The sequence below is a fragment of the Panulirus ornatus genome, chromosome 47 (assembly GCF_036320965.1).
Source record: "Panulirus ornatus isolate Po-2019 chromosome 47, ASM3632096v1, whole genome shotgun sequence".
In the NCBI taxonomy this organism is placed as follows: Eukaryota; Metazoa; Arthropoda; class Malacostraca; order Decapoda; family Palinuridae; genus Panulirus; species Panulirus ornatus.
In genome coordinates this window covers 2,105,081-2,125,877 of record NC_092270.1, presented here as the reverse complement: position 1 = coordinate 2,125,877, position 20,797 = coordinate 2,105,081, and the positions used below count along the sequence as shown (strand labels likewise).

At 44.6% G+C, this 20,797-nt stretch overlaps 1 protein-coding gene across 1 annotated transcript in view; it reads right to left on the bottom strand.

Moving 5' to 3' along the window:
* LOC139763429 (uncharacterized) overlaps positions 1 to 20,797 on the bottom strand; it is a 49,342-nt gene that overhangs the window by 13,164 nt on the left and 15,381 nt on the right. The window contains exon 2 of the mRNA XM_071689464.1: positions 2,624 to 3,333. Within this exon, the coding sequence (XP_071545565.1) occupies positions 2,624 to 2,662 (39 nt within the window). The 5' untranslated portion in view covers positions 2,663 to 3,333. The remainder of the gene's footprint in view (positions 1 to 2,623; positions 3,334 to 20,797) is intronic.

Genomic DNA, 20,797 nt, shown 5'->3' with positions numbered 1-20,797 from the left:
ATGACCCATTCTTCCTCTCAGTCATCAGTGCCGCTTGGCGTAGTAGCCTCTGTCATGCACATGCGTTTATAACAAGTTGATTCGTAATTGACACTAACTCCATTTTCCAACAAGAAGCAGAAGAGAAATTTGGTTAGTATTGTCGTGCACGACGTCATCACCATCACATATGGTCAGCATTGCCGTGCACGACGTCGTCACCATTACATATTGACCAGGTCAGCATTGTCGTCCACGAGGTTCCCTTGCACTGGGTCAAATCTTAGAACGAACGTTTCGCCTTATGCGAGCAAGCATCGCCCGTGCTAGATGTCTGTGGTGCTCGTCTAGATGGTGATGGATGAGAGAATAAGAACATGTTTCGTCTCTTGTATCACAATGTGATACAGTACAACAGACTGCGAAAACCGGGTATATATATTGGCCTTCGCGTAATGCATACAAATGTATGCATGTTGTGCCCAATGATCAGATGTGTTGGTCTGGATAAATCGACAGATTATTCCTTGCCATATATATATATATATATATATATATATATATATATATATATATATATATATATATATATATATATATATATATGTATATGTATATACGTGCGCCATAAAGCTCAAGTGTACGTTAAATTTATCTTTTACTGATTTCAGAAGTCTTCATATGTATTAGTATAATCCTATATGTCCATTCAGTTTGAGGATGGATATAGAAAGGTAATGGAGTCTTAGAAAATAGAAACTCTAGGTGGGTTATAGATGAAGCAGTGAGGGGGACTGTGAAGAATGAAGGTGCTGCTGGTGTGGCGTGGGTCTGGGAAGTGTGTATGTGAATTCCTGGACAGTAGGTCAGGTGCTTCACAGCTGGACGGAGGTGGTCGTTCTTCTTGTACATACAGGAAAGGAGAGGTAAACTGTTACCTTTCTCCCTCCCTTCATGTTCAGGCCCCTGGTCACACAAAATCTTTTTCACTCCGTCCTATGTCCAAACCATTATCAGCACATCCTCTTCAGCTCTCTCAACCATGTCCTTTTTGTTGCTAAACCTCTCTTTTACGCCTTTATCACACACACACACACACACACACACACACACACACACACACACACACACACACACACGCTACTTACAGAATGATATGTGGAAAATAAGGAAACGAGGCATAAACGCTTAGAATGAACCTTAACTGCCATGCGACTGTGTCTTCATCAAGGACCTTGTTGTTGCCCAGAGATAAGATCGCAGACGCCGTGACCAGTTGGTGAATGTTTAGGAATCGGTGACAGATAGAAAATGGAAGACCATATATAGCATGAGATGAAAATGGCAGATTCTCTCACGATAGCTGTGTGGTCATGGGGGTGGCCAGTTGTGGGAGCGTGTGACGCCATGACAGTAGGCCATGGTTTATCTTTCTTCCTTTGGGTAAAAGACCGCTGTCTTGGTGTGTGTGTGTGTGTGTGTGTGTGTGTGGTGCGCCCCGTGTTGTGGAGAGAAGTGAAGAGTAACGAGACCGTGCAGTTGTTGCCGGGCTGCCGTGTTGATAAACTAGTTTTATAATTAGTGGCAATGATGCGGGGCATGCAAAAAAAAGAAAGGGGGGGTGGTGGGCCGCCGGGAGTCATGACTCTATGCTTAGCGAGAGTTCAAGTGGTTCGTGAGGTGGTCATGCACAGCTGTCAGGCAGCGACAGGAGCAGCTCAGGTGGTCGTAGACGCCTGCACGGGAGCAGGATCTCGATAGAAACACGAGTTAGGAGGAGGTCATGCCGTTCGTGCCCACCTGCACAGCAATAGTAGTAGCGGTAATCTAGCCTGTCTGTTGGAGTGAGATCGCGAGATGGAAGTATCGGGGATGGTTAGATTCTGTGTACGACTAACGCAACTCATGGGTACGTGTGGGCGATAGACGTAACCAAAATTACGACAGAGCACTAAGACTGGAGAGGTTCCAGACGGCGGAGACTAGCAGCAGTAGCGGGATGTTTAAGGACACAGTGGGATTATATCTGAGGAAGGGGTTCGATGCACGCGTAAAATAGAATTATATTGACTGATAATTCAGGGCAGAAGTTCGGAAGAGGTGCCCATCTAGCTGGACTTAGCGGTACCGTGGTATTAGAGTGTAGTTAGTGAGGTGCATATTGTATCTGAATTGAAGAATATTTGAGTGCTGAAGTGGTAATCGGCTTGCCATGAAAGTGTGACTGCAGAACATACGAAAACATTCAAACATATATTCGATAGTGAAGAAAACTCAAGAGATTAGAATACACAAGTGTAGAACTCCGTCTTCGTGCAATATAAATAGATAATTTTACATTGTTCCTGTCCAACACTCAAGGAGATTTAGGAATAAGGACCAGCATATTGAAGTTCCTTTCCATTTATGCAAGTATATGGAATTGTTTGTGTTGTGCGTCAGTGCATGTAAAAAACACTTGCACATCTAAAGATGAATGTGTAGTAAGTGTACCAGAGTGCCGTGAGGAAAGGTTAGTACGGAAATGTTGGATAGGGGAGAGTTACAGCAATGATTCTCACAACAGACACTGGATGGGAACCACTTTCTGATCTTAAAACAGTTAGTAAGAAAGATTCAAATGAAAACAACTTTTGCAACTTACTTTTTTTGCCTTACGAACAGCTGGCTTCCACAGGTCCATCTGCTGGTTCAGTACGCTGAGGATTGGTCGTTGAGTTTACTGGAGTTGTGTAGTTACGTCAAACGATGGTCAGGGGGTTGAAGGGAGTGGTTGTTGTGCAGTTCACCACACTCTCTAGAGTCTGCGGCTCGCTTTACGTAGTCTCCGTTACGTGCGTGTTCAGTAACATCGTCTCGATCACTCTTTAATCAGCCAGTGGGGCGACCTAATGCATCAGCAACCAGTGTGCTACGGACACTGCATAGTTCCAGTGATCAAAGGCGCGGTTAACACCTGCACAGGGCGGGAGGAGTGGACGTAGTCTCAGGTAACAAAGGTACCGTAACACATGTGTACAACAAACACTGGATGAACCTCGGGCAGCACCTTTAGTAACATGGGTATAGTATCGTTCAGCAGCACCGCACGCTACCTAGTACGTCAGGCATCAACCTTGGCCTGTCCGTCATGGCAGTCTGTGAACCACACCAACCTCCTCCTCCTCCTCCTCGTTGTGTGTGTGTGTGTGTTACCACCCAGAAAGGCGTTTTCCAAGAAGACGGTGTGGGAGTGTGGACGGCTCCCGACACACACTGACACCTGTGGCTGCTCCAGGAAGCGCCGCTGCTCCTGGAAGACCCGACTGGAACCGTCCCCCTCCAGCGTCACCAGATGCACCTCACGTCACCAGGCTGGAAAAGAAGGCATCCAGTTAATGTTTCTCACCGCTCTTTTTATTGGACGTCTGCCATCAATCCAACACTGCTTTCAAGAAGAGGACATCAAACAGCACTGATGTGCAGAGATCTGTGGTAATTCACTTGACGTTTGATGCAGCTCACGTTGTTATAAAGAAGTTATCAAATTAGAAAAATTACAGGTATAGGCAACTGGTATTTATTTGTTCTGCATCTTGAGTTAAATATATATTCTACCGCTAGGAAGGGGAATTACTTGCATATTACCAATACAGTCTACAAAGGCTGAAGTATAAAAGCCTGTAAAAAGGTAGTACATCTTAATGAACGTAATACAGATTTGATTTTGAAATTTTAAACGTGCACTGAAGACATGGTTAATGAAGACGACACACAAACATTTAAGAAGATCTATGATAGCAGAGAATGTTCATGAGATGGAACCTCACAAGTGTAAAGCTCTCCGTACAGTACAAATAGTTAATTAACAGATATGTAATTACACGAGTGTGATTGTGGTCACGAACACTAGATGAAAGTGTTTCTCGATACATGAAAATGTATCGATAAACCAAGAAGTCACGTACATTTTCAGAAAAAGGAAAGGAGAACGAGAGAGAGAAACAAGTACAGTCATAATATGATGTGGATGCCAGCCTGACAGTATGGCCTTACCCAACATCACACAGCCTGCTGGATCAACTTTTTCACATCACCCATGTTATTTTTAGATTGGCAGAGTGCAATTTGTAGACCGGTTAACCAAACGCTATTTCTGATACGTAATCCAGTGGAACAGGGGCGATGAGGTTACATGAAGAACTTCAGAGATATCGAACGAGGGACTTACAGGCATCGTCTCAATAATTCGTAAAGGTTCTGCAGAACGTGTGTGCCCCGTCCATAACCATCTCAGCAAGTTCACCGGATGATGTTATACTGCAGGAGGTCCTTGTCCTCACACCTATAACGTGTTGCTCTCAATATCTGGTAAAGATTCAAAGGGATATGTATACTTCAAGTGGTGTTTCTAGGGTTGACTCAATTAAGATTTATGTGATGTGAATTTTGATGTAAGGACAGAGTGTAGTGTAGAATGTATATAATCATCTTGCCAAAGACATATCGTCATCAATGACAGACTTCACCTTCTTGTGTGAATTTACTGTGATCTTTATTGCAAGGTAGATTCTGACACCACACGAGCTACATTCCAGGTGGTAATGAACAACAAAGTATGTAGATATTGTATATATCTATCGTATAGATGTATGTATTTTTCATACGTGTCACCATTTCCCGTCACAGCGAAATGGCTTCAGAAATAGACGATGGACGCCTTCATTCGCTCACATTCATTGTCTAGCGATCACGCATACTACAACGAAACCAGAGCCCCCTATCCAAAGCAAGACCCCACTGACCTTTTCGTGGTTTACCCTGACTACTTCATGTACCTAGGTTCAGACCATTACCAGCACGTCGCTCCCTATATACCACATCGTTCCAGTTTGCTCTATCCCATGCATTCCTCATTCCTTCCTTAAAGTTCAGGCCCCGACGTCTCAAAGCATCTTTCTCTCCATCCTTCCATCTCCTATTGTGTTTTCTCTGATTTCCCTTCTCTCCTCCAGTTCCAACTTATATACCATCTTTGTCATCGTTTCTTCTCTTATCTCCCATATTTCCAGACCGCTTCTGCACATTCTCTTCAGCTCTCATACATACTCATACTACCACACCTTTCTCTTAATCTATCTTTTCGCATTCGATCAACCCTCCTTGCACCGCAAATTGTCCTCAGACATCTCATTTCCAACACATGTACAGACTCCACCTGATTTTTTTATGTAGGGTCCATGCCTCGCATCCACACAACACTGTCAGAATACCATACCATCAAACGTAACCCCATCTTTCCTGTCACTAGAGAGTAACCTCTCTTTCCAAACACTCCCCAGAGCGCCTTAGACCTTTGCCTCGGTACACTTTCCAGTACCAGATATGGACAAGAAAAATGTTCTATACGAACACTGCGTAGGAGACAGGAAGGACTCCCTAGGCACGAGGTGAGCATATATATATATATATATATATATATATATATATATATATATATATATATATATATATATATATATATATATATATATATATATATATATATATGTATGGCAGTTCATTCACACTAGTCATTGATATTTCTGACGTATGTAAATTATTTGCCAGAGGCCTGAATATGTGTGATGAAGTTGTTAAAATTAGGAATGAAGTGCTGAGTAATGTTGGTTGCATTGTGTAAGATGCAGACCAAAACGAAATTCACCGGTGTCGAGACGGATGAAACTTAACCTTGGCAAATGCCCTGAAGAAAGACCTGACTATAGCTGCCATGTAAAGAATCCTTCTACGTAGAGGACTTCGGCGGTAGAAGTGTGGCCGCCAACGCATCGCTGGAAGATCACTTGAGTAGGACCAGGAAAGTAGCAGGCAGTGTTTCCAGTCAATGTGAGAACGAAAGTAATATTGGAGGAGATATAAAGGACGTTTGTTTGACTGAGAGGGAGTATGCTTTCGCATCTTGGTCTACTGACGTAAGGAAACACACAAGACTGTTACAGAAAGTTCGGCGGATTGCAATCTGTTCACAGAAAGATCAGATTACTACTTGTACATTCCATGGGTGCAATATTAACGATGACTTACACTAATTCCTTAGAAACTGAAGTGTCCTCAGTAAGAGGACATAACGGGAAATTGCGGAAAGAAAACTGTCAAAAAAAAAAGGTCATAGGAAAACACGAAACAAATCAAGGAAAGATGCAGCGAAGAGAAATGATGTTGGACGATTCATTAGTCTGTGTTAGAAATGTAAGGGTGAGATGTTCTCTCTCTCTCTCTCTCTCTCTCTCTCTCTCTCTCTCTCTCTCTCTCTCTCTCTCTCTCTCTCTCTCTCTCTCTCTCTCACACACACACACACACACACGGGCTTCTGGGGTTAATGGTTAGTGTCGATGACCATGATTCACGAACGTCCCGCTCAGGTTCGAATCCTGGGCTCGCCAGTCGGCCTTCATCGAACCCCGGAGCCGTTAATCCTCCCTCCATGGGGCGGGTCGATCAATGGGTACCTGGCTTAGGCTGGGGGTTGCTTGAGTGTATATGCATCATCCGTTCACTACGACACGACATACACTGCTTCCACATATCCCAAGACCCGTCATCCCCACGACGCAACTACTGTAAGGAAGACATCGAACACGTGACTACTTGATTGTCGTGCATTTTCTGCACTTTGATGCAGACACATAACAACATTTTACGGCAAGGTTCCGAACTGTGGACGTGGTCAGCTGCCTGAGTGCTGCAGGAAGGGAATGTAGGTACATTATGAATATACCATTGCCTTTATCTTTCTGCCTCAGGAGATCATTCTAGATACGTTGTGGGTTTAGGATTTCGTAATTTTCACAAGCGTTTGCGAGTTTGCGCAGAAGACCATATTTTCGAAACCGTGTTCGAAGCACCTGCGTTTAAACCTGATGTATTATCACATAAGGAGACTGTTGGTTCAGAGCAGTGTCTGAGATAATCTTGTACGGTGTGTAGTTGCAGATTGGAAAGGCACTGGTGTTAGAGGTTGAAGAGCCTTTTTTTTTTTTTTACGTGGAGCTCCTCCAGTGTTGGTGTTGGCCTAAGGGTGTGACTAAGGCCTTGAGAATGTAGATAATCATGGCTCTAGGGCTGTTTCTCAAGCCTTGAGTTTGGAGACAGCCTTGGTCTAGGGTTATCGCAATGGCGTCTGGGAATACAAAATGATGTTTGGGATGTTCCCCTCGTCTGAATTACATATATTCTCTTTTATAATCATGGCATGTGCTTCAAACCACGAGTTGCATGATTACTGGGCTTGGGAGAAAGAAAATGGGAGTCGAGTACCTGGCCGGATGTGCAGAAAACGTGAAAATGTATGTATCTCATTAGCACAGGTGAGAGTAGCACCTGCCGCCCTAAACACCGTCATTACTACGGGGGATAACCGCTGCTCGAAGCTTCGCCTCTGGCCGCCTCAACCCGCCAACACCAAACCTCTCCCTCCGTCACCAGCTATACCACAGCCTCGCCACCCGGCTCGACTAACATTTCCTTTATTCTCAGTCGCACAGATTATCCTCAGCAGACTCTCTGGATCGCTGTCGGTGGCGGGGGGGGGCGAAGTGGTGGATGGGATCATCCATGGCGGGCTGGAGTTGGTGGGTGAGTGCGTCATCCAAGCGGCCGCTGTGCACCCGGGGCCTCACATGGCTACCATCACTTGTTCCTAAGTGATCTCCAGCTCCGATTTATGGTAGACTTGCAGACATACAATGGTGATAGGTTTGTTGCGTCTCCTAAAACTGCGCGAGAACAGTCTTCGGTTATGTTTTTTTTTCTTTTAACTCCTTCATATTGGTTGTCTTCAGACTTCCCACAGAGCCTGCACTGCATCTCTCTCTCTCTCTCTCTCTCTCTCTCTCTCTCTCTCTCTCTCTCTCTCTCTCTCTCTCTCTCTCTCTCGTTAACGATGCACCAGGAGAAAGTTATAATAGACCTCCCTTGTGTTCTCTGTGTATGATGATGTGTGCCTTACTGATATTTAAACCCTTCCGCACCTTCATAATGTTCATAAAATTCATCTCAAGTAATATCAAAAAAAAAAAAGAATTATTGGTGAATATAGAGAATATACTAAAAAAAAAATGTGTATCCTTGCCTGCAAAACATTTTTAGCTTTATTTACAGTTAGTTTCTGATAAACACGATGCGTATGTTTTATTTTCTGTAGATAAATGTCTGAACTTCATCATTTGTTAATAAACTGAGTTGTTCAAGCGAAAGATTCTAAATGATAAATGATGATCAGTTTGCATGACCGGGGAAGGTGAATGATAAACAGATAGTTAGGACAGGTTGAATGACACTGATCATGTACGTCATAACTCATTAATGATGTATTCATTAATTACCAACATTACTTATGATGCAACATGTCAACAACCTGCGAGATAAACTTTGTCTTGTGACTCCACAAGAAGTACCGTGATATTTGCTCATAAGGTGGGTACTTATAATTTTTTCCTATTAAGCTGATCAAGATGGATGGCGTCAGTGTAAAAACCGTTTCTCAAAGAAATAGTTTCCTTACAGTATCTACGCTCGTGTCACACTTAGCGTAACCTAACCTAACCTAACAATATCTATGTTCGTGCTACACTCACCCTAACCTAGCCTGTTGAGTGAGGCCGGTGCTGGAGCACTTCGTGCCGGGCAGTGTGGAAACAGACCCACAAGGTAAAAAGTTGGTGCAATGCTAACATTTCCAAGACTCACGAATGACTAACATTTGCGGTAAGACTGGGTTTTCCACGCTGCTGAAATGGCATTAGGCTGTACGGTGTTCACTCTCGCGGAAAGCGTCTGAAGCTGAAAGTTAGCTCTTTGTTTAAGTGAACATGAATTCAGTATGCCAGGAACGGTGAGACTAGATGTGTTCCTGCTAAATGTGCCTTGCGCTAGTGTCAACAGAACGCATGGTTCATGTTCTCACTATTATACATACGGACTAAGCTACACCGAAAGCTTCTTTTTTTTTTCAACTTATTTCTGGTCATCTTTGTTACATAACAAATTATCATCCAAATATCACTCGTTGTCACCCTTAGTTCTTACACAGTAATCAAGTATTGAACCATTTGTATACATAATCATCTAAGGTTTTGATAAAACTGTAGCACAAAAGGCAGCATTGTCTTTGCCACATTTCCACCATCCAACTCTCGACCTTTTCCTTTTCGTTCTCTCCTTTCCATCTGGTCTCTCTCTTGGCTATTAGATCTATATCATCCTTGTTACCCACTTCTTAACATTCATTCATTCCCGTGCCAATGAAACTTCACACATTGCACTGTCTTCCCTAACAATAAAGACGTCGTTTTCCTTACTGGTGAAAAACAAAATTCATCATAATCTGGCCACTTACTCCTTGCCCATGCCCTCGGGCAATCGTCGTGGAGATGACTCGCCTGAAATCATCACTCACTGACGAGTACAAGACAGGTACAAGTCACTACGGCTTACCGCTGTACTAGGTGAAGTGATTGTGAGTTAGATACACTGCAGACACTCTGGCTGTTTTCAAAATTCTTTCCTCCTCTTGCCTCAGATTTTCGTAATGTCAGGGGTACCATACGGAGGCGGTAAGAAAGGTTCATGACGTCTAATCTGTATTTGTTGTATGCACAGCTATACTTTAGAAATATAGAATAAACTCGCTCACACACACACACACACACACACACACACACACACACACACACACACACACACACACGTGTGTGTGTGTGTGTGTGTATACTACATAAATGTTGCACTGTGTCACGGTTGAGTGAGCAAACTGAAGAAAAGATTGCAGAGGTATTCTAAAATGATGGTCCTGGACGTCCTTGTAGTCGGCACATGTTATGAGAGTTGTGGACATACGTCTGGATAGCCATAGAAGAATGTCCACAGAAAGTAGGTTCTCTGTCGCCGGTCCAGAGTAATGAAGGATGTGAGAAGTGTGGAGGATTGCATCCAACTCACCAGGAGGACCTAGACAGACTCTTAAAGTTGAACTGACGAATGGTCGATGAAATTCGACCCGAGCAAATGTAATGAGGGTGGGACATAAGAAGTCCCCAGCACGATTGTTACCTCGCAGGAAATGAACTTCAGGATTCTGTGTGCAAGAGGAACTTTGGAAGTCGACATCATCCATAACCTGTCACCAGAGTTCGCCAGTAGCAGAAATGATGAGGGAGACAAATTTCCTTTTGGCAAAAATCAGAGTAGCTTTCAAGTATATAGATAAGGAAAAGTTTATCCAGCTGTTTTTATCCTACATAAGGCCGAAGCTGGAATGTGCGCCTCAAGCTTGGTAGCCAGAACTAAAGAAGCACAAAGCGTCAATAGAAAAGTACAGATGGAACTAGGATTAAGAGAGTTAAGTTACTGGGAACGGTTAAAGGATTTAAAGTCGCCCACTTTGGAAGAGAGAAGAGTGAGGGGTGACTTGATCACAGCCTTTTAAGTTCTTAAAACATATAGCTGACGAGGACAATGAACAGAGATCTTCGAGAGGCGTAGGGACAGGGCAAACCCTGGACAGAACATGAAAGTAAGCAAGAAACTTTGTAAAAAAAAAGATGTAGATGAATATTCTTATAGTGTATGTGTGGTGGACGAATGGAATAAAATGACTTAGGACACGGTTACACAAACAGTGTACAGAAGTTTATAACTTTGTGTGATAGTACAGAATGTTTCAGGAATGGGACCCCTCGAGTGTAAAGCTCCCTCCAAGATCTTTAAAAAGAATTAAGTAATTACGTTCTAGGACCCAGGATAAGCACTCTACGGAAAAGTCTCTGAAAAGTACATATTTGAGCTAAGTCTTTCGCCTAAGTTAGTATGTAGATGCCTGTTATTTAGCCAGTTCTACGAACTTGGCTTCGGACGAGAAAATTGAAAACTTGAGAGCAATATTCATTTCTCGGTTTGAGAATGTAATTTAAGGTTTATATTAGGAAATCCAGAGGCCTTCATTATATAAGCGCCCCAGAAGTAAAAACTTCCAGTCATTTCCTGTGTCCAAATTGAACATGACCGATTACATGTTCTGTGAGCTTTGTCGGTTTTGAGTTGACCTCTTAACTGCTCCTTTTTTTATATATATATTTGACGTAACGTTATATATTTAGTCATGCCTGACTAGTACATCAGGAAACGCGAAATATTATTAGATTATCTAAACTGATTCCATGACTGGTGTGTGTCTTGTACTGATGTGTACAATGCAGTTAAAACGATTCTCAGGTTTGACCAAATGGACCACTTCTGTGCATAAAGCCTTTTTTCCCCCGTTTTTCCAACGATTGGAAATATTATTTTGACCTATAACTTAGATTGGACGAGGTAATTCCTCGAGGATGAAACCTGACGGCAATCTTGGTATGAACGTTATATTCAGGTGCATCATGAACAGAGGAAGAAACTGATGGGAAAAAAACGGGCAGTAAGTGACGTCGATGTGTTTACTACTTCCTGTTGATGGCTTCTGAATAGGAACTTTCCCCAGAAAGTGACTTAGTAAGTAGCTTACTAGTGACTCGTAAGAACTGAGGATGATGGGGAAGTGAAGGAAAGATGGGAGTTGCACTCTTTCACTCACCTACTAGTTACGTATATAATGTGTTGAATTATGTGTGATTTATTCCGATGTCCTTACTGACGAGAATGAAAAATCAATACGACGAGAGAGAGACGAATAATCGTATAACATTACATGATGAATGGAAATAATGTGGTTTTCTAAGATAACATGAAGCCCAAGAATTGAATTAATCGTGGTAACCTAATAATTCCGACCCTAAAATCTTTACCAAGATTCGCTGTATTCTCTTCTTCATGTCTCGCAGATTATAAAAAATGATAAATGTTCCACCACGGTCGAGAGGTCTGTCACTGTTTCCTTTGGTCAACACTGAACATTTCCCAAAACATTTATACCCAATATTTCTATCGAAAATGTTTGGTACACTGTTAAGAATACCCAGGACGGTGTCCACTTTACCTGGTGTAATAACGTCAATGTTTAGGGTAAATTTTTGGGCAAATGTTCAATCGACCTGTAGTGAATGCGTTGGCAGTCATGACTTTAGAGAAAGAAAGTTAGATTCTATAACGTTACTGTATTGCTTACAACATGGAGTCTCTCCATGTGAAAATATTATTAAGTTTAAATTACAACAAGGAATCTTTTCATCTGAAAATTTTATCAATTCTAACTGAGAACAAGGAAAGATTTCACCTGAAAATCTTATTAAGTCTTATCTAAAACAAGGAGTCTGATCATCTGAAATACATATTAAGTTGAACTCTGATTTTGAAGGAATTTTTCAAAGTAAAAGACTAAGTTGAATTATAATCCTCCAGCTATGTCGTATTCACTCAAGCCGACACGGGCATTCATACACTTTTGTTTAATACGTATATCAGGTATATTATCATACATGTGCGCTGCAACAAATACAATATATTACAGAAAATATTAACGTTTGGGGAGAAAAAAGCTATCATAATGTTACTATTGGTGGCTTTTTCCCCCCCTTTTTTTTAGTCAGTTCAATCGAACATTTTGACGTTAATCACAAAACTTGAATAACTTTACGACCCCCCTCCCCCTGGATTTCTCTTAATAATATAACAGTTCTACAACGGTGACAGATTTAAGATTTCAAGCTTGTGTTGCTGTTTTAAACGGAGTCTGACTATACAATGGAGTAGAATGAGATGGATGATTGTGTGGCTACTCTTTGTGACAACCTACTTGTGTGTTGCGGGGAGAGAGAGTCTTACACTCGTGTTGCCTCGTCTTTAAACGATTTTTTTTGTCTTCTCTTATGTGTACACACACACACACACACACACACACTCACACACACATACACACACCACTCTTAGCCAAGTCACTTCGTAGTGCATTGATTATCAGAACAGTGTAGCGTAGGTTCGCTTGATGGAACGCTGGTGGTATTGGTGTACAGATTCCTCAAGATGCTGCTGTGTCTTGGGTTAACAGAATTGTCGGCAATTACCAGGGCAAGCATGATGCAATCACACTAACTTGCCATTGGGTAAGTTAATCCCGGTTGCACACTAGATTGCCATAGCTTAAGTTAGTCCCGGTTATACAGCTTCCCAGGGAGACTTGTCCTAGGCTGAGTTAGTCTCCGCAGCTTAACTTCCCATAGTTTGAGTTTGTCTTCGCAGCCTAACTTCCCATGACCTGAGTTAGTCTTCCCAGTCTGACTTCCCATAGTCTGACTTATAGTCTCCGCAGCCTAACTTTCCATAGTCTGCGTTAGGCTGCGGTTGCGTTCACCACATAGGCTAACTTGCCGTAGCGTAAGCTAGCCTCGGTTGCACAATCTCTGCAGCCTAACTTACAATAGCCATCCTCTAACTCTAGTTACAGTCTTTCAGTGGACTGTCCGGTGGATGATGTATGGTTTTGGGAACACTGCTTTCCTTCATCTACGTTTTTAAAATCCGAACAAATTAAGAACTAAAGCGGTGAAAACAAGCGCGTCACCACTCGATTATGTTTGTACTCAGAAAGAAGAAGCGTGATTGGGAAGAGTGGAGTGAGGGGTGAGGAGCCGCGCTCAGGGTTTGAGTGAGAGGTGTGGGTGAGAGGCGCGCCAGGGGTTGAGTGAGAGGTGTGGGTGAGCTGCACCTGGACACACTCTTCATTAGCTCGTCATGATCGCCTGCAGGTAATCCCCCACCCCACGACTCACGTCATCGCTTGTCACCGTCCATTACAGGAGTCTGGCGTTTCCTGTTGTCAGGCATTCCTGCACGAACCACCTTTTAAGCCAGGTTCTCACCGGCCCTCCTCTGACGAGTGGGACGTGACGCGGGAAGAAGGCCGGGGCCCGCACACACACACACGCACACACACACACACACACACACACACACACACACACACATCACCCAGAGAAGTATTATTAGTTAGAGTAATGGCCTTGGGGGGATGGGTTGGTGGGGGGACGTACTTGAGTCACAGAAGTACCGGTATAGAGAATTACCACCTGGGACACAAGTTGCGCCTCAGAGGGGGACCGGTTTGTACAGGTGGGAGGGGGAGGTGGGGAAGGAACGTACAGTCGAGGGACAGCATTACCGGAGTAGCAAGTAAACACTCGGGAGGGGTGAGGGGTGGGGGGGATACCATTGATCCCTGGAGGAGGGGAAGTAAGTACCGCTGCTGAGGGTGGCGACCACGGGATACGCATTTCAACCACTGGTACTGCGCTGGGTCGAGCGAGATATTGCAGGGCGTTCCTGGGACCACTTTATGTACTATACCTGGGGACACATATTTGGGACGCGAAGGTGCCGCTATACAGAGTATCAACTTCAGTGCTTCGGGGATGCTCATGTGGGGCGCGGATGTTCTATTGCATAAAGTAACTGTCGTAGGACACATACGCAAGCCAAAAAAGGCGCTCCCTTGGAGAAAGTAACTCTGAGACACTGATGTATGCTTAAGCTACAGACACAAAGACAGTCATTATTTCACATTATCATAATGAAAATTAAGATAATTAATACTATTAGTAAAGATGGGCAGCGTGGATTAATTTGGTTGCGCATGGAAAACGTTACTAAATGGCTTTAGCAATAAATGTTACCGTGTGAATGTAATGATGTAGCAATAACTAAAGGAGGGAGTGAGTCTACTTCCATACTTCTAGACATTGTTATTTGAGAGACGATGAGATACACTGTCGTTAACTGCACTACCAGACACGCGTAACACTCTAGCCTTGAATCACAGATCAAATAAATTTTCCCTCACTCAGCCACAAATCTCTCTCAGTGGACCTACGTTCGTATTATTCTGCTACACATATGTAGGAGAGCCACTGATCCCTGGCATATATTTCTTCGTAATCTGTTTATAATGAAAAACATGCGCTGAGTCCCTCCTTTCTCGAGCGTCCGTCGGCGAGAGAGGATGAGTTGCATACTTACGATGTGACGCGAAGGATACTCTCTCTCTCTCTCTCTCTCTCTCTCTCTCTCTCTCTCTCTCTCTCTCGTGTATTCCCCTAGACTTCTTCCCCGTTGTTTGGGAGACGATGAAGGCGCGTCCTGAAGCGGGAAGACCCGTAGCATCCTCCCACTTTCCGCGCTCCGTCGCGGTTCCGTGTCGAGAGCGAACCCTCGCACTTGACGCAGACGGCGGAGTTGCAAACGGAGCATCACCAGGGGTAGTAGGTACTGCTCCACCCCGGTCTTAACATGCTGGTGCATGATCTCTTACCATGACTTCTCACAGCCATCGCCTCAATGATTGGTTGAATCAGAAAAAGGTGGCTGACGTGAAGCACCACACAAAAAGCCCTCTCTCTCACACACACACACGCCTTATCGTAATACTGCGTCAGGTGTCATATTTTATCGGTGATATATTTACTCTTTCCGCGTCATTAACATTTATACATTTATGTAAAGCCTGAATATTCAAGGATCTTGTCTCTGTCAGTGCATCATGTTAGTGATCGGAACTCGCATCTCCCTAAGAAGGCTAGTCACAGGATCAGGTAGTGACATTAACAAGAGGGAAATTGGGTAAACCTATCTATCGCTCACTTTATCTTGTCCTGCAACAGTTGTTGTCAGGCTCAGGTTCAGAGAGCTTTGAGGAAGATCCTCGGTGTCCGTTTGATGGACAGAGTCCAAGACTGATTCAGTAAGCCCCCTGGGTGTCCACATGACGGAGAGGGTTCAAGACATGACGCCGTCTAGCCTCAACGTTTGGTAGGATGTGTTGGTACAACATTTCTCGACAGCAACACAATGTGTGCTGGTCAGCTCTTGGTCATAAACGACAGATAGGAACGAAAAATATCGCTAAACATTTATAAATGAGGCGTTGGTTATATGATGTTTATATAGATATAGTAAGAATGGTTTTATCGTGTGTTTTGAGAGGCTCCCTAAATTTTTGTCATGTTTCCGATATTTCTGAATAGATCACAATTCTTGCCATGTTATAAACCAGTTAGCAAGTGTCGTCTTTTACCACAAGACCTCCAGCTTGGCTCACCATTAAACCTGTAAGGTTACAGAAAGTGAAAGTCGGTCTGACGTTCGCAAATTAAATAGTTTCCAAAATTTCTAACTTGGTTGAGAAAGGATGGTGATGATGGCGTGTTTCACCATAGAGACACGAGGGTTTATCATAGGAGATTATATCATGAAGAAGATCATAATACAACTTGTCACACTTTAGGAGAAAAAACAACTTTGCTAGTTTCTCTTAGGATTATATTGTATGAATGTAAATCGGTCACTGTGTAAAAGCCTCAAAGAACGGGTTAACCAGATTATTTAAGAATTTTGCAAGGATCGTCTTGACGGAAATATCGTAATAGAAGGACTTAAGAACACGCATGTACTTAAATGTGACAAATCCAGTCATACAGAACATGGTAAGGTAAGACAATACTTGTGATCTTTACTAACGTCCCCCCAAAATTCTTTCTTCTCAGTATTGTCTGGACTTTACCTCCAGGGTCAAGATCAGCTTCTTCGGCGGTCAGAAATTCAGTCACTCCTCGTGGTAACAAGGCTCAGATTATGTTCCCATCATGAAACTGGTTTCTTGGGGGGAAAAAAGAAAGAAAAGATGAGGTAAAGTCCCTTACCGATGTCTCCCGAGGAACTGAATACGAACGTAAAAACATCTGCCTAGCAATAATGCAGAGCCCAGTCGGTCGCGTGACGTGTACAGCGACTGGAACAACCAGGTGTTGCTGCATTGTATGTCATGGGGAGCGGGAGCGTCAGTTTGAGGACGATGTTGCCAGCAGTTTAACATTGTTAGTGACTGAAATTATCCCCTACCTCTACACATGGTATTACACATCAGTAAGTTAATTTTCAAAAGGTATAACTTAAAGCAGTTGAATTTCCACTCGCTCCCCAGACATGGCGGCCGGTAGCAAGCGACCTGCTCCTCCTCCCGGCTCCACTCCAAGTTACCCTTCACGCTCTACAGGACGAGTTAAGCTAGTCGACTTGTCAACGTTGGTAGGGATGAGAGGTACTTGTTGTGGTATTGGTGGTGGCGATCTCATGACGGGTACTGGTGATGGGAGAGAAGTAGTGATGATATATTAGGACCAAGTAGAGGTGATGTGTACGATGTTGAAGTAGTGGTGTTGACGTTGTGACATCTCGGTTATGTTAACAAGGTTAGTGGTGGTGTTGACAGTGGTAGAAATGATGACGTGGTGGTGGTGGTAATGATAGTGGTAGTGATGATGACGTGGTGGTGGTTGTAATGATAGTGGTAGTGATGATGACGTGGTGTGATGGTAATGATAGTGGTAGTGATGATGACGTGGTGTGGTGGTAATGATAGTGGTAGTGATGATGACGTGGTGTGGTGGTAATGATAGTGGTAGTGATGATGACGTGGTGACCGTGATGATTGCAGTCGCGGCGGCGCTGGGGTGAGGTGCCGTGGCTGTGGTGATGACATAGTAGTGTTGGTGATGACACAGGTGCGGGAGTGGGCAGCAATCGTGCAGGTAGGCGCCACGGCCGTGATGAAAGACCAGCTTGTGCCAGTAGCAGCCAAGGCCGCCCATCAATCTTGTACCGGGAAAAAGTAGCTGTGGATTCCTGTTTTTAAAATGATTTAGCCACTTTCCTCTGGGTGGCGGTGTGAGGGGGCATTATAGCAGACGATTACTGTTATCCTCCTGGCTGGACCTGCCTACCTCCGCCATTACCCTCAACCCTGCACCATCACTACCCTCCAGCCTGCTTCTTACCCTCGCCTCCGCCCGCACCTCCACCCTGTCCCATCAGTACGATCCACAATGCCTCCACACTGTCCTGTTATTACCCTCCACATCCTCCTCCAGATCAGCGTACTCACTGCCTCCCTCTCCGCTCCACACACCTCCACATCTACACTTCACACAGCTTTCCCGCTAGTCTGCCTCTCCACTTTTCCATTACTGTCATCCATCTCACTGTTCACACTTCTCTCTCGTCACCATTTTCACTGCTTTTCAGCCACCTCCCCTTCCATCCTCAGATGCTATCCTTCCAACTGTTCCATCACAACCCTCGATCTTACTCCACCTACCACATGCCTCCACTGTTACCCTGCAATCCACTCTCTGTGTTTACCTGACACGTGAACTTTTATCTGAGCTGGAAGGTTAGCGTATGTTAATGCGCTGTGGTGGTTTGGTGTCGTCTGTCGAGATATTTTTACGAGAAAGTTGATAATGTCTTTGTTTGTGTGGATGATGACCCGGTCTCCGGGATCATTATAGAAGTCGTTGTGACTGATCATTATAAATGGTAGACAATTTGTAGCGTGATGGAAATCAATTGTAATATTGAAAAAAACTTTACAAGTCTTTTGGAACAGCACCACTGAGGAGACACTGGGACCTGCTGGCTACTATGGTAGGCATTACCACCTCACCACTGGAGGCAGAGGACACTGGAGGCATTCATTAATTCCCTACCTCAAGAACATTCATCACCTCACCACTGGAGATCAAAGACATTCACCATGAAAGCTAAAGACTATCACCTCCTCAGCAGTGGAGCCTCAGGACAGAATCACCTCACCAGTGGAGGCTACAGACTTTCATTACATCATTAAAGAGGCTAAGTATATTCATCACCTCACCAGTAGAGGCTAAGTATATTCATCACCTCACCAGTAGAGGCTAAGTATATTCATCACCTCACCCGTAGAGGCTAAGTATATTCATCACCTCACCAGTAAAGGCTAAGTATATTCATCACCTCACCAGTGGAGGCCAAGGACAAACGAATTTAAAGACAATTGGTTAACACCCAAACAATTGGTTGTTTACGACTGGTTGCAGCAGTGGAAAAAGAAAACGGAGGTGCATTAGGCGCCAAGGGGACCCCACAAATTACGTAGAATTACATGAATTTATCACATGATGATCATTTACGTTCACAAGCTAAAGGTAATTTGACAGATGGAGAGGGAGCCTCTCTGTTGTTCTTTACGATATAGAGAGATGCTGTCATACTCCTTCCTTCCTTATTAATGGTGCCCCACGAGACACTGATGATGGCTTGGTGCAGTAGCTTCAGGACTCGATAGTACTTAAGGTTCACACACTCTCCTTCTCGCCAGGAACACAACGGTTTAACCAAACTCGGAAGGTTTGTATTGATCTCTAATGGACAGTCAATCACACCCGACCGAAGTTCAAGCAAGGAGTCGCTACCAACAGTCAGTCTGGAGGAAAACAGAATAGCCTCTCGTTATTCATTTTGCGAGTGACTTTGTCTGTGTCACCTGATGATTAGAGTCTTAGTGTTTGATGACGAGTGTCTGTAGAGGTGACCAGACGGCCACATATGCTGCCACGTTTGCTGTCATGGTAGCTCAGTGTTGTAGTGCATCAACACTTCATTTATTGTCATCACGGAAGGCCAGGGAGAGAAACCCATTGAATCTCTTCCGCGATAGGCCGATGTTCGCCGCAGGTTCACCACAGGTGGTGAATGCCTGGGGTCTCGTGCACCCACAGGTGGTGAATGCCTGGGGGGGGGGGGTGCAGTGTCTCGTGCTCCACAGGTGGCCAGGCCGTCATAACCAAGGGTGTTACCGCCTTGCGACAGACCAGTTCACAGGTGTTGGCAACACGGGCCACGGATCGTGTCGGCTTGCGACTGACGTACTAATGGAGGGAGGGAGGAAAGTGAGGGACGGGCGACAGGAGGGCCAGGAGTCTCCTACTGTGCGACAGGAGGAGGAAAATAAAACGTACGCGAGCTGGGGGTCAGCACCGTCTGCCTCATGCCTCACAATCTCTCAACAGGTTTCCTGCTTGCTTCTCACTAGCGTGACTCACGACCTCATAAACTAACCACACGCCCTCGGAGTACACGCTGGCGCTAGGTATGGACGGGAATACCCGCGCCACACTGGGTACATCCTGTGCAGACAACACATCTACCCTGACCAGAACGAGGCCAGTGCTGTACACCCGGGCACAGCTGCGTCTGCTGCACTTGAGAAATAAAGGAAGAAATTAATGTAAACGAGAAGCGCCGACGTTTACGAGGGAAGGCAAATGTCACTAACTCCTCCTCCTCCTCAGCGACCATGCCGTCCTGAGCTCTCTAATTGATGCATTAAACTTTATCCTTATTACTTGGGGGAATAAACACACTTGACCTTTGACCTTGCGATTGTGATACAGGAGATCAGTTTCAGCCCGAGCGGCCTGCGAACGAGGAAGTAGATCTCAGTCCCCTGGCCCTACCGCTCACAGGTTGATCATAAGGTGCAGCATAATGTAGCCGCTGACAGTAAGACGGATCAGATCTCGCCATTGAGACGATGGTGCGGGAGGCGTGGGAGCGGGAGGGGGAGGATGGTGATCACGGCGGAGGGTTAACAAGAATCGCCTGTGCCATGGTAGCCATTCCCGCAGGGAGAAAGTTAGTACAGAGGCACAGAGTCGCAGTCAGAGGTCGAGAGAGAGAGAGAGAGAGAGAGAGAGAGAGAGAGAGAGAGAGAGAGAGAGAGAGAGAGAGAGAGAGAGAGAGAGAGAGATGGGTATCAATACGGCTCATCACAACATCAGGTAGGGGGGGGGGGTGGAGGTGCAACCCCCACGTCACACTGGGGAGGTACGCCTTATGGACGCGCCTGCGCACCACACCACCAGCACAATTCAGAGGTCATTAAGATAATCCACAGCGCACGCCCTCCGTCCCCACAGCCGGGCATGATGTGTTCATCCGCAGTGGAAGCTCTTAGAGTATATCCGAAGATCATGGTCGA